Source organism: Zerene cesonia, chromosome 15 (genome assembly GCF_012273895.1).
Source record: "Zerene cesonia ecotype Mississippi chromosome 15, Zerene_cesonia_1.1, whole genome shotgun sequence".
NCBI classification, from domain to species: domain Eukaryota; kingdom Metazoa; phylum Arthropoda; class Insecta; order Lepidoptera; family Pieridae; genus Zerene; species Zerene cesonia.
In genome coordinates, this window is record NC_052116.1 from 3,743,766 (window position 1) to 3,759,667 (window position 15,902).

At 30.3% G+C, this 15,902-nt stretch overlaps 1 protein-coding gene across 1 annotated transcript in view; it reads left to right on the forward strand.

Annotated features, from left to right (window-relative positions):
- LOC119832390 (putative inorganic phosphate cotransporter) overlaps positions 1-5,115 on the forward strand; it is a 26,219-nt gene extending 21,104 nt beyond the window's left edge. Inside the window, exons 7-10 of the mRNA XM_038356062.1 lie at positions 297-513; positions 1,249-1,370; positions 1,959-2,075; positions 3,940-5,115. Of these exons, the coding sequence (XP_038211990.1) occupies positions 297-513; positions 1,249-1,370; positions 1,959-2,075; positions 3,940-4,158 (675 nt within the window). The 3' untranslated portion in view covers positions 4,159-5,115. The remainder of the gene's footprint in view (positions 1-296; positions 514-1,248; positions 1,371-1,958; positions 2,076-3,939) is intronic.
- Positions 5,116-15,902: the final 10,787 nt, after the last annotated feature.

Below are 15,902 nucleotides of genomic sequence, written 5' to 3' on the forward strand. Positions count from 1 at the left end.
AAGTGGTTTAGGAGTCCATTGAGGACAAACATTGTGACACGAGATTTATATACATATATTAAGATTATTTGATCCACTTGTTCCCCTTTTATTAACATTTTTAATAACTATTCAGTTATGATTATTATTAGAAAAATAAAAAACAAAAGCTAAACAAAATGGATGCAGTGATTTTTATTTTGAAAACCATTATTTACTGCAGATACGGCATTGAAACTTATCTTCAAAAACATATTCTATAAGTAATATAAAACCATACAAGAATTACATATAAATCGTAAGTATTGACATTTCAGGTTGGTCACGATTGGGGTTACTATACAATGGTCACCGACTTACCAAAATACATGACGGATGTCCTGAAATTCAACATCGCTACCACCGGTACATTAACAGCAATACCATATCTCGCTATGTGGGTATCGTCGTTTATCTTTGGCTGGATTTGCGATGTGTGTGTAAAGCGCGGTTGGCATTCTATAAAGGCGGGGAGAATCATATATACGTCCATTGGTATGACATATTGTTTTATTTATTTAATTACTTTTTTTATGTCGCAGCAGGCAACTGGGCTGGTGGTTCGCCTGATTGTAAGCGACCACCACCGCCCATGAACATTCGGAGATGTAAGCTTCTGCGAATGCGTTGTCCTTTTAAGGGGTAAAGGATAAGGAAAGAATGATCTGGGTAGGGTAAGGAAAAGGAAACGGACCTCGAACGGTGGGGATTGTGGAACTTACCCGGTGCGAGCTGGCCCCCTTCATGCCAAAGTGTGCTCTTCTGCCACATTAAAAACTTGGCTAATTACTTAGATACAACTGAAAAAAAGTATTTTATGTCTTTTTCTAATTACCCCACCTCAATTATTCACTTTTTTAACCGTTATCGATTCTATAAGTAAAAACAGAAATTGCTTTGTACTCGTTATTAAATTTATGCTATAATACTATTACTATTTCTTCTAAGAATATAATGATTTAATAAATAAAAAAAACCATAAAAGGAATTCGAATTGGAAATAACTTGAATATACATTCTGTCGATATCCTAATTGAAATAAGACTAACAGAGTTTCTATTTGCCCATAAAATTTTCATAAAATCAGGGAGTAAAAGACTAGTTATATGATATACTTTAATTAACCGAAACTTGATAAGCACCGAAAAGTTAAATAATTGCTACACTTACCTACATCAAGATGTTACATGTATGTCTAAATCTATGTTAAAAACAAATGAATATTTACAGCTGCCACTGGTCCGGCGATCTGTATAATCCTCGCATCATACTCTGGCTGTGACAGGTTCGCAGCTGTTGCATATTTTATAGCCTCTATGGCCCTAATGGGTGGATATTATAGTGGGATGAAGGTAATTTTTGCTTCCTCAGCCTGTTTATTATTTGTATTATTATTGGTTGTATTTAAGTATCATAAGTTCTTGTAATTAAGAGACTATAAGTTTTTGTGTGTAAATACTTAATATAAATAGAAAGAAAAAAGAAACCATTTATTTGATTTCACAAGACAGAAAAAAAATAAACAAAAAGTACCACAATTAAAACATAAGTACAATTAAGACAAGACAATACAGTTGAAAATAATATCATATGCGCAAAAAACTATTTTTCCATATATCCATTCCATTAATACATAAAAACATTATTCAACATTCATTATATGTAAACAAAACATTTTACACAAAATTTACGATTTAAATACTTCTAACAATTATTATTATTCCAATCACAATTTACCACTTAACTGAGCATCCGTACTTACGTACTTATAATAAAAACAGTTTGTTTGAAGCTAATCTCAAGAACTATGAGCCCGATTTGAAAAATTATTTCATTATTAGATAGTCCATTTATGGAGGAAAGCTACAGGATATGTAACACGAGTGAGCAGTGTAAGTAAAGAAAGTAAAATATATTATTGGAAATTTGTTTTCTTTCAGGTGAATGCATTAGATTTAGCACCAAACTACGCCGGTTCGTTGACAGCTATGATCAATGGGACATCAACTCTCTCAGGGATAATTACACCGTATTTGATTGGACTTTTAACGCCCGATGTACGTATAATTTTATGAGCACAGTGATGGAGTAACTTTACTAGGTTTTCTAACTAGCAACATAATCTTAGTTTTTAATCTATATTTTTATATTTATATGCACATAAATAAACTTACATTTTGTAAAAACATACCAAAAACATCACATATATAAAACACGTATGCAGTTTATACACAATCAATTTATTTTCATCTAAAGAAATTCAATTTACCCTCTAAAATCGTTAAAGGTTAACATATTTTAACGATGCGATAACTTTTCAAAATTATAGAAGTTAGTCTTCGAGTTACTAAAGATAGGACTTTGCCCATAACAATAGCGAAATTCACAAGATAATAGATGTTCCGATCTCGATGTCAGCTCTGAGATCAACTGGCAAGATTTTGGTGAAGTTTTGCTTTGAGATTACCCTTGTGGTATCAATATCTTGTGAAACGTTCTGGTCAAGTCTTGCTAACTACATTTAAATGTTATCTATTATATACAGTTTGAAGGAGAGAATCTGAAGTACCAATGATGTATTATGTAGTTTAAATTTATCTTATTTTCGTACAAATATATGCTTCTCTTGTAAGCTTAGTGAGTTCCACGTACTCGTTACTTACGTTTACATGAATTAGTTACATCCAACATTTTAACGTAGATTATTTGTTTTCTTAAATATATTATTTTTACAGTTTAATAGTGATTGAAATATTTTGTTTGATTCGTATTGATTATCATTAACTCGTCGAAGTGCGTTAGGCTAGAATCGAACAAGGATGTCTTAAAAGCGTGAAACCTATAAGGTTTTTCACGTGAAAAGAAATAGAATTGCAATTTTATACTACTGTAATGGAATAAGAAACAATGGTATTGCAACCAAACGGGCCGTGAAATGGTTACAAATGCTGCCATCATTCCCGATTTGTATCCAACAAATGTTTATTTCGTTTTTTCGGTCTCGGTTGGGATTTATAGCCCATTGGTGTATGGTATCGCTAAGCCCATATATAGCTTATGCATCATTTGAAACTAACCTGGATTTTGACCGTAAAATACACGCCATTTGAAAAACTTTTTATAGTCTTCTTTAAGGGACTTATATGTAACTAACTTCTTTTCTCTTTGGCATATTAATTAATACAATGATCACTTTGCAAAGAATATTACATTATATTTATATTATCGCATTATTATTATGTACGATACTACCTTGGTTTTTTGAGATCAATACTATCATTTGATCTTTCTCGGCTCACAATTTTTTTTATCAAACTTAATTCAAATGCGTTCATTGGTTTACGTGTGAAGAAAAGACAGACAGAGTTATTTTTGCATTTATAACACAAATAATTAGTGGGAATAATATTACAGTATTTATACTTTACTGAAATGGTTTCCTTAATTAATTAGTGACTATTTATTTATTAATGATACGACGAAACAAACTGTATTCGTTGGTAACATCTAAACATTATATTTTATTAGCATTAATTAAGACAACAGTTCATATTTTATACATAGATCTTCTGGCTACAATTATTAAAATACTTAACAAAACCATTTCATTTTCTAAACGTAACAACAAATTTAAACATGTCATAATAATTCATTCCCACATGTTGCCGCAAACCACATTGGAACTGCCTCGAAACAATATTCGATCCCAGTTAAATTAATTTTATTATTTTAGTTTTATGCAATCATTATGTTGAGTTTTTATCGTATATAATAAATGTAGGTTCCGTGAAATGTTTTGTTTATAAATGGTTATCGAATATTAACTGAATATTTAGATATAGAATATGTCTTTAAACCAAAAAGTGTAGAACCAATGTAAAAAACATATAAGTATTAAAACAATTCTTTTCTTATTTTCAGTCAACACTAGCCCAATGGCGTATCGCCTTCTGGATTTGCTTCGCTGTACTAGTCGGTACCAACATAATTTATATAATCTGGGCAGATGGCAAACAACAATGGTGGGATGACGTCAGACGCCACGGTTACCCCACTGGCTGGAAACACGGCCCACTAAAAATGTCTGATGATGACAAAGAGAAGAGCAAAAAGAAGGAAGCAGAAGGCACGACTTTGTAGAATAATTCTAGAATGTACTCGTAAGGACACTTAAATTGAACATATATATTTATTTGTATAGATTAAATAGCGATAATTACGATGTAGCAATGTTTTATGTAATTGCATTGATTTGATGAATGCTATGTTTTAAAAGAATTAATATAAATAATTTAGCGCAATTAAACTACTGTTTTAGAATACAAAATGAATTAAAATTGCGCAGTTTTGTTCTGGCGTAAATGACACGAATTCGCTGTCTGCGAACAATAACGACAGGGCTTTTACTGTTTAATTATAAAAAGCGTTTTTTGATTAAAAGGAAGTGCATGTTCGCACAAATGTTTTTATGCATCTGCAAACGCTTGAGATTTTTTTTTCATAAAATATTTCACTGCGCGTTTTTAAGCAATAATGTTGCTTTTGTAATATTTTCAAAATCGCAACTTCACTTCAGTTGAAAAGCCTGTAAAGTATTATACGGTAATTTTTTGAAGGAATTTTCCTAGTGCCATGTGAATAATAGCTTGAATTTATATGTTAAGAGACGCTTAAGATTATATTAACTCATATTATAAACTAACATTTACCAGTATTGAATATGCTGTGAAATAAGATACCGTTATGTATTTTTTTATTTTGCTGTTATAAATTAAATAAAAAATTACAACAGAAACCTTTATGTACCTATTTTATGGTTGTTACAAGTAGGATTGTCCTTGACTTAATATTATTAATTTATTTATTGTGTACATCAATGAAAGATATTTATATTTTATAGCCTTGCCTGTGTGTGCTAAGTATACTAAGTTAGGTAGCTTAAATCGGACACAGTTACTTAATATTTATATAATTTGATAAAGAAATAGAATAAAAATGTGTGATAGAGTTGTACTTTGTGATATCGTTTTAAATCTTTGAAGAATTATGCTAGTGTAAATGTTTAATTGTAAATATAAATTAAAAGCATCAATTATATTATTAGTTTGATTTTCTTATATTTAATGTCCGTTTGTCGTTGTCGGTGGTTCCGAAGGTCAAAATATCAAAAAGGGCTATTAGAAAAAGTCATAAATGATGTGTCATCACTACATTGTATGTAGCAAAGTCGCTTCTCTCTGTATGTATGTATGTATGCATGATGTATGTATGTATGAGATTTTTTATAATGGCTGGAGTGATTCAATAGGAAGGTTCATAAATACATTATCTGTTAAACTAATTCGAATTTTACGCGTGCAAAGCCGTGGGTAAAAGCTAGTTTTCTATAAACAAACCGTTTCCTGTTCACAGGTACTATCCTGTTGGTAGTAATTAAGATTCACGCGCATGTTGTCACTTGTATATTTCTTTATTGAAGGTGGTCACAAATGCGGAAATAACACAAACAGACCTAACAATACAACAGAGGGGTCATTGAAAATCAGTGCTGCATGTGTTTTGCTGCGTGCACTGAGCGCCTGCCTCGTTTAGCGCCATATATATCATTTGTTTTTACGTCTTCGCAAAATTTTCTTTAAGTTGTCTGTGTAAATGTCCTTAATTTTTTCCTTATATGATATTTTTTACGAAGAATAATGTTTCTTTATCTAATTTAATACGTATAGCTTATAAATGAATGTTAACTCATATTTCTATTTGAGAAAATTTGAAGAGTTGATAGACATTTACTACCTGAATCGACCTAAAAAAATTTTAGACATAATTCGAGTATTTATTCAGTTCTGACTGCCCAGCATTATCAAATAATACGACTTATATGATATTAACAGTTCTATATTGCAGCTCACAGTAATTTCCTTAAAATATTAACTCATAGTTCCTCAGCTGGCCCTTCACACTGCAGTGGATCGCTTGGGTAACAGCGCGAGATCGCTTTAGGGAAACGAAGTGTGAAGCGCAAAGGATATATGTAATATTATATAATGAGTTATGTAAGTTATGTGATTCTTTGGAAGAACTTATCGCATAGGGTTTTTAATTCTTAAAAATATATAAACAAAAATTAGTAAAAAATTGAATTCTTTTTTCACAATTTACATTAACAGTACAAATAAGTACATTTTATTTCAGTACAAAAATATATGTACTAATAATTAAATGTGAGACTGGTGTCTAAATGAATACTATGCGTTGTTATCATGCACCCAGTCCTCACTTGATTGAACCACATTCACGATACATTTTGCGTTTTTAGACAGAAAAAAGAATACTGATACAAATAACAATAGAACAAACACAACCAAGACATTTCGCTTTTAAAAAATGATATCATGATCGTTATAATATTTTTTAACGTCTCAAATAGTTAGTAATTATAATAACTCCTTAAATTGTAGGTAAAATATTGCTTAAATCTTTGAACCGGTTGTATATAACTAGTGTAATATAAATGCAGAGTCCACAGGGCTGTTATTAAAAATGTATATATCGTATTCAATCTTTAATTCTGTCCGGATTAGCAACGTGAAACGAATACAATTCGTAATATCCTTGAAAATAGTATAATGAATTAAGTCGACATTGTTAATGGCTTGATTTGAATATTGATTGTGTAAAGGATCGCTTGCTTATAAGAGATTAGTGGTACGTGTTTTATTGGGTCATAAAACAGCGATGTAAGATAGTTGTAGCAAGTTTGGTATTAAAAATGAATTATGTTACACTTGTTTTTCTAGCTAAATTACTTCGTACCTACTTTTTATTCTGTGGACAGGGTAGACTTCTTATGCATATTATATAGCTATAATTTTTTATAAAATTGTTGCAGTTTGATCAGTTAAATGTAATAATGTATGAAGTTTGTATTTCGTCTATAACCTATCTGAATTTTTATTTACAACAAATTTTATTGTTACGCAATGGCAACAAAGCGGAAAGATAAAGAACCTTAAATTCCGATTAGGGAGTATGTCTTACCTGCGTATAATTTAGATAAATGTTCGTGTTATATAATGGCTGGCTAGGGCTTTTCGACTACAGACTGGTATGCAGTTCTTCAAAGTCGATTTAATTATAGGCATAAAATTACATATTTAAACACCATTAAATTGATGAAGATAATTTGCAATTGTATTTTCAAAAAACGAACAATTTTCGACGAAAACCCTATTTCGTACATTAAATTAACAATAAATGTTTTTTAACAAGACAGGTCTCAGTCGTTCCTGGGGAAGGGGTACCCCTCCCGAATCTATAACGGGACCAAATAACATCATTTCGTTATTCACGTCAATCGAATGAAAACCGGCAGAATTATTGAGAAACAAAACGAAAAAAAAAAAATACAGCGAATTATAAATACAGCTTCATAATTTTTATCAGATTTATGCTCTTGTTTCGATGCATCATTTTGTAAATAGAGACATTGGAAAACATTCGCATAATAATCTTATATTAGGATATAAAAGACCGGTTTCATTTAGTTATACATTCATTAATACTTATCAGTACATTTTGAATGTTTTTTTCTTGTGATTAAAGTGAAAAGAGACATAGAGTTGAAAAATAGTGTTAAAATCAATTTTGTATTGTAATACGCGCTTGGAAGTTGGAATATCATTAAGTATTCTATATTACGCAATAAGTTAGGTAGGACATGTTTGCGGGATTAATAGATTATGTTTATGATCCACTTGAAGACATAAGCGAAAAATAAATAAAGCTATACTAACAAACTAACTAGTAAAGCTTATATGTATTGTTTTATCGCACTTTTAATTCCGGAACAAGTAGAACATTGGGGCTAAAAGAGGGTTTATTTTGAATATTATTAATGCATAATACGTAACATATATAATTTAAAATACTATTATGCAAGTATCCGTTACATAACACCAACAGTTTGCATCTTTCAAAAAATACAATTAACGTAAAATTTATCTGAACGATAAATTTTAAATAAACAATTAAAACAGAAATAAAAAAACCAAACCAACCAAACCAACCGTGATCCCGCCACGGGAAGGTGCCCCACAATGGTCCCATTGACCATTACTTACAGTTTAGCATACCGTAATTAAATAAATCTATGAAAAATCTATGAACCCACGTCATTCGCCGTACCGTGGCAACGTCGGGGGTGTCCTTTACATAAATACGAAAGAGTAGAAGAAATTCGATTGCTGAGACGAGATCACGGGTGGCCGAGATGTCAGACGTTGGCACGATATTTTCTGTTATTTAAAAATGTCTCTCAGTTTAGGTTTTCAAAGCTAAAAAGTGTTTATGGATATATGAGCTGACATTTACCTCGAGAAATACTTACATAAAATTGGAGAGAACAGATAACCTTTGCTCATAGTCATAGTATTTATAAAATTTGATTTAAACATACAGAGTAATTGTCAAAAAAAAAGTTTTTCCTTTGTAATGAAAATTCACTTCTATACCGTGTAAGCTGTATGTAACAAAAATAAAAATGTAAAAAATGCCTCAAAAGGTATATACTAGATATAATAGATAGATATATATACTAGAAAATAGATATATATACTAGATATCTATTTTCCAATATCATATTTAATTCAAGAATACATAGCTCAGCTGGTATATCACACGGCTTAAATAACAGGAAACTCTGGCGCCATTTAATGGCATTGCATCGGGTATTGCGAATGCACTATTACTTTAAAGTGGTTATAACCTATGCATAGAACTTGCCTTGTTAACTTTTCTCAGTTTTCAAGTTTTAGCATTGCTTTTTGATGTCTATCAATGTTTCTTGCATATTTTAAGAATCTTTCTGATAATTTTGAGTTTTGGTTTTGGTATCAGGTCTCAAACATACATTTTATTATATGAAATTAGTATAATATTGAAATTGCTCTATAGTTTTGCGTTATTTTGACAGACATAAAAACGTATCGGTATAATACCTATCATTGGTAATATAATTGATAGTAACTCTATTAAAATAATGAAGTTAGAATAAATTATTTTCTTAGGACGCAGAACAGCCTTTGATAAATAATGTCATATTTGTGTTATGTAAAGTAAAATTATAATCCATAATTAAGTTCCAAAGTCGTGACAATGAATATGCCCTTATGTAGGACAGGTGAAAGGTTTAGGATGTATTTAATTATTCACAATGTAACTTGAAGCCTCGTTCAATTCGTACTCGTCTTAAATATAAAGTTAAATAACATTTTATGGAAAGTACCATTAGCGGTTATAAACCAAGAAGCCATGTTTGTTAGCAGATATTATAAATAACTAGCTGTGACCCGCGGTTGAAACCGCGTAAGCGTGCTGCGTAACCGTACCCCGTAGGAATATCGGTATAAAAAGTGCCTATGTGTTATTTCAGTTGTCCAGCTATCTACGAAGCAAAATAGTATTATTATTCACCAATAGATGTCAGAAAAAAAAACCTGAATAAAACACGAATATGACATTATTTCAGTTATCCAGCTATCTACGAAGCAAAATAGTATTATTATTCACCAATAGATGTCAGGAAAAAAAAAACACGAATAAAACACGAATATTATTAATAATTTTATAACCACGTATTTTAGGATTAAACGTGAACTCTTTGAATTAGTTTTAGCGCAAAAGTGATTTAGAATAATTTCATATCATGAATTAGAATGTGTATAGAGAAAAATTAAATTCATGAATGTACGTATTGTCATAAGCACATTAATGAGGAAGTCGTGAAATTACCACTTAGAATAACAAATTGCGTATGTAATTAGCCGCATTTTCGTCCCATGAACTAATTTACTAAATAGCCACGATGGACACGACCTTCGGACGTCATAACATGGTATGCTAATCCCGTTTTAGTTAAATGCATAACGTGTTACGTAACTAATGAAAATATAACATTGCGTTAAGTAACTGCTTCCCTTATATTTGAATATAAAAAGTTTATTATATATATTACATATAAGGGCACTAATATTATAAATACATTGTCATATATACTTTTATGTTATTCAAAGTTTAAGAGTTTAAATTTGATGAGATTTGAGATAAGAATATACTTAACGTATTAACGTACGTGATAGTATTAAATATTAATGATTATATAGAGATAACCAGAAATAGAAAAAGAATACGTAAACACCATCATTTGTTGCCAAATAACACTAAGCTCTTTAAAAATATATATGAAATAATAATGTTTGCTTGTATGATTTTTATGTATTTCGTTTGTATAGCGTTTGATAATAAATGGTCTCTATTTTTACCCAAATTTTGCATTCATAGAATCAGATTGGAGATAAATGGGTTAATTATTTTAAACTGATGTTAAATTAATATTCTCGCGAGTTAATAGACGAATGTAAACACAGCTTACGTGCGGCATGAGTTAATGAATTATAGACGAGTTTACACTTATAATCAACAAATATCCTTCTGTTTTATTCTTACGGTTGTCACTGACCTGATTACCATTTATGACTCATTATAATATTGTATATATTTAATTACAGTCCCAAATTGACAGTGTTTTAACTCACCTAAATAACAATGGAGAATTGTTATATTGTTATTTTTGTTTAGATTTATTGACAAGTGTTCATTGGAGTTTGTTGTTGTAATGTTTTAATTTTTAATAAGTTACGGCAAATTATTTATATTTTTATATATATTTTTTTAATAAGTTTATTGGATGTATTGCTGATATTGAAGGTTACCTCTATCGATCTAATTTAACGTGATTTAATACAACAAATTCTATTATGCCTATTTAAGTCCTGTTATACTGTAAAAGTCCACGTATCTGTACTGCGACTATAATAGTTTTCATGGAAATAGAATTTTTTTTTTAATTATTCATAAGAATACCGAAGTCTCTATTTTTTGTTACAAATAATAATCAATTAGTAAAGGTACAGATATATTAATGAAAAGCATGTTTTAGAAACTTTTAATACCTAAACTGAACACAAAGCATATTTAACCAAAAATAAACTTGCAATTTTGATGAGAAAACTACCATAATTTTAACTATACTAAGAAGTTTGTGAGTTTTCATTTTAATGACCCGATGAGTGAAGTGGTTGTTGACCTTACTGTTGTGTCTAGAGGCGTAGGTTTGATCCTTTGCCTGATAGTTCATGTATCTATTATATTTTTTATTCATACTAACTAGGTATACAGATTCTAGATTGCTTATTTGTTGAGTTATGATCTTTGTTTACGCATTCGCTCATTTTTAGTGAGATCTTTGTAGAATTTTCTAGAATAAGCAGTCATAAACATATGAACTTGAGACACGTTATGTATAGTGATTAAGCAATCATTCATTTGTTAGTGAATGAAGGCCACGTGAATGGGTAATAGCTATTACAGTTATAAAAACATTTAATATATTCACAGCCATCATTTACATCAAACATATTTTACATGTGTCGTCTAAAATAATTCTATTTTGTATTTCTTATTAAGATCTGTAATGACCTATTTTAATAATTGTTCATACTATCTGATAAAATACAGATAGCTAAATAAACAATCAACAGAAGAAAAGTAACTGTACACTTTCATTTCATCATCATCATTATCTTCAGTCTTTATATGCTCCTACTGCAGTGCCTCCTGTGAGAGCTCTGACCAAGTGCGGATTGGCAGAACTCACATATCGGCGAATTTTTAATTCTTAGACATACATTTCTTGTACGCTAGCAGCCGGCTTGATTGAAGTTAGAGGTAATGTCCACTGAGCCACTACACTTTAATTAGAATTTTATTTTTTTATGAATAAATTGATTTCTATTAATTGTCAGTTTACCAAACCACTAGAATATACATACATATATATCTCATTAAATATACTTTTTCGTCTCGTCTACGTCGTAAGTCTTATTCATGCTATCGAATAAAAGAATGAATTCAATAATTGGAAAACAATATGGTTTTCTGATTACAATAATACATTATTCGGGTCATAAAATCACATGTCCATTGTTCCGTAAAGTATAACTATAGCTTTTATGTGCTGTAACTTTTTGCCCTTTAAAGTTTTGGTGTCGTGAAGGTCACAGTCAAGGTGGAGGCATGGCACTTAAGTTCTATTTTTAAACACATTAGATCTGCAGCGTGTTTTAAATGTAAAAAGATGAACTATAAAATAATGAGAATACATGTAAATCGTTCTATTTATTATACTTTTTTGTATGATATTATAATAATTTAGTTTTCTTCACGCTGCCTTACCATGTTAAAGGTATCTATTAGATTTTTTTGTATTTATCCTTTCTACGATCGCTGCTTCAAGCTTAAAACGATGCATAGATTTGTTTCTAGAAAATATAATTCATATTTAATAAGCAAATTTTCGTAATGATATATTGTCTGTTATGATAAAACTGAGATATTGTATATGTCTCAAGGTCTATTCACTGATTCCAATTTTATCAAGTCTCCATAGTTCATATGTCGGAATGTTAGATAAATAAATTAAGTGGTGAGTATTTACTATAAAACGGTCATTTACATTTTTGTACGAAATGTGATTTCTGCTCTGTTTTATCAAATTTATATACTTACTTACGTTTGGAATCTTTTAAGATTGTAGTATATGATTACAATACATTCCGTGTACATATTCACCGTGTGCGACAATGAACTCTATGTAATGTAGACTTTCTGCTAATAATAAAAAAACAATGACTATAAAAAAACAATCATGAGAATGTAAAGGAGTAATAGATAACTCTACAATTAAAAAATCATGAATCACGGCGGAAATATAAGACAATAAACCCTCATAAGGTAAATTTGAGATGCTTGCTATTAAATTAATGAAGGGAAATTCCCCAAAGCTGGATTAAGGATCGGCTTAATTGCGAACATTGTATACGCTAGTTTGTCCCCATCAGAAGTCAAATCACAATAACAATAAAACGATAGCTGTTTATTCAAGTAGGGACTTAAACTTTACTGTTGCTGTCTCGTAAAACCTAGCTGCTAAAGTTGTGCATTTTATAACATTGCACTATTAAATAAGATATTTATATTCCAGCACTGTTTTCGATAAAGATATAAGATATTCTCGACTCGACAAAGTTAAGTTGATTACATAAAGAGTTAAGAAAACTACCTAAAAAATTATATAGTTTAACTTGATACTATGTACAAAAAAAAACTAAAGTATGAAATATCCTTTATCGAGTAACTAAGTAAGACATCACACTAACGACTTCATCTAAGAGTCGAGCACGCGTCACCACGAATCGGCCCAGATGCGCACCGTGCAAGGTACCACGACCCCACCGAAGATAGTCATCAAATAGCAGCTAATGAATGGTACTATCTTACGAGTGATGAGTAGAAAACGGGGGCCCGTATCCTTTCTATGACCTTTCCCAGTCCATTCCTATATTTCCCTCGTCAAAGATTTCCTTATGGCTTACCTACCCCTTAAAGGCGGGCAACGCATGTTTGAAAAAAAAACACAAATGTTTGAAGAAAGCTTTACCTCTACAAATATTTATGGGCGGTGGTGAGCGCTTACCATCTAACAAACGGACGCTTAATTTGCCGCAAAGATTATTGAAGTGATAAAATATATTGTACACTACAAATTATAAGTACTTAAATATATAATTTTAATAATATTCAAACACGCGCATACTGTTTGTAAATTGTGCTTGTTTATTTTGCGTCATACTTAATAAATATTACACTACTCTTCGTATAATTTGTTTTCCAAAAACATAACAAAATATATCCACATTCTGATAAGAAGATTAGTATACGATAGACAAACTGGCTTTGAATTCGAACAACGCGAGATAGTAAAGATTACCCAAATAGATTTGGATTAAATAGATTTATATCCATTTAAAGAGCTATGTTTAATCTAAATCATGCATGTTATATGTTTCTGGATTAAATATTAAGATATATACTAAAAAATAACATACATATTGAACAATTGTTTTTGCCCGCGGCTCCGGACGCTTTAAATTCGGAATAGATGCTATTATAAATCTATACCTTCCTTTTGAATCATTCTATCTATTAAAAAAAACCCATCAAAATCAAATCCGCAGTTTTAAAGATTTTATCATACATAGGTGCATAGGTAAAGACAAATAAAGTGCTTTGCTTTATACTGTGTAGTAATGGTAACGGGACTATGAAAAATAATTTACGATACAGATATTGTCATAACAGTATGACAACCAATATTTTAAAGTTTGAATGAAATTAAATACAAAAGCAGTGTATAAATCTTCCATCTATACTAGAAATATTAAACTTAAGGGTTTGTTTGCTTGTACGCGCTTATCTCACGAACTTCTTGGACCGAATTGAAAAATTCTTTAACAGTTGGATATATGCGCGATTTACACGGGCAAAGTCGAGCCCGAGGCCAAGCGGCCAGTTAAAACAATAAATAAATAAACAAACAATTAATTTTGAAGTTTTGAACAAATACAATAGTGTTCTTATTAATAAGCTATTTTGAAATGGAAAACCTTTTAATGTTCAGTCACGTACTTCGTTAATTTTATGAACCTTGAAGCTGGCATCATTTTCTTAAATAAAAAAACAGATTTTCATATATATGAAACATGAATGATATAGGGATACAGAATATTGATTTTATAACATGTTGGTAACATAGTATCTATCGCTGTGATGCAACATATATCAAATTGTGCCAATACGTATACGCAATTAACTGAAACATGATACTGCAAACGTAAACATTGTTTTATACAGTTTTAACAACTTACATTTGCAATATATTAGTTTTCATTTATTAGCCGTGATAGCAATTATGGAAATTGCTTTTAATTTTGAGTCAATCACACGGTATATTTTAAATGTTAACGTAATATAGTATTATTTATATAGTTAGACAATAGATATCGAATGATCGAGAAATTATCATTGTTTAGGTACCTAGAAATTATTATCATTTTAAGATAATGCGTCGTTTACAGATTACATAATAACAACATATTACATATTGTTAACACTTCATGAAGTTTTTATCATCTTTTTTTTTGTTTGTTTCCGATTTTCACTGAATGTTATTTTAGCAGTAGTTTTATTGGTGTATCTCCTATTATTTAAACATTTATCGTTTCTCATAATATAGACGTGAAATAATTCTGTTCATATACAGATATCCCTTATTAACACCTAAACCACTGATATGTTGATAATGTAATAAGGTACTGAAACACTTTGAGACTCGAGAAAGAATTCAAGTAAACTTATGAGGACAAGAACTATGTGGATCGAAATTTTTATCTTTTCTCTTGACTATTCAAGTGAATTCGCGGATGGAAAGCTAGCTATAGAATATTTCATTAGCCCCGCCATCGCGCGTGTTTACCTGTTGATGTTGGTCTTTCCTATGGTTAAAGAATTGTTAAAATCGATAGAGTGGTTGTTTTTGAGTTTTTCCGCGACAAACAAAAAAACAATCTCTTCCTCTTTAGAATATGAGTGTCGATTTTAGTTATGTTCTAATAAACATCTTATTGTTTATTTGATTGTTATTTCTTATCTATTTTTTATAGCACATGGCTTACGAGCAGTAACTTACATGTTTAAATTGTGTAAAAATTCAAAACGAGAAACTGACAATTATAATTTGTTTGAGTAGATATTTAGTTGCGAAATCTAACCTTTGTAAAAAACAAACACAAACCTTGTAGTGTCCTGTTAAACAAATGATAAAAGCTCTAGAGATTTCTTATTTGATTTCTCTAGGGAAACGATGGGACGAAACTAGTTGTATTTTTTCTACTCACGAGCTTTAAATGTTTTTATTCGAGAATGCGTTA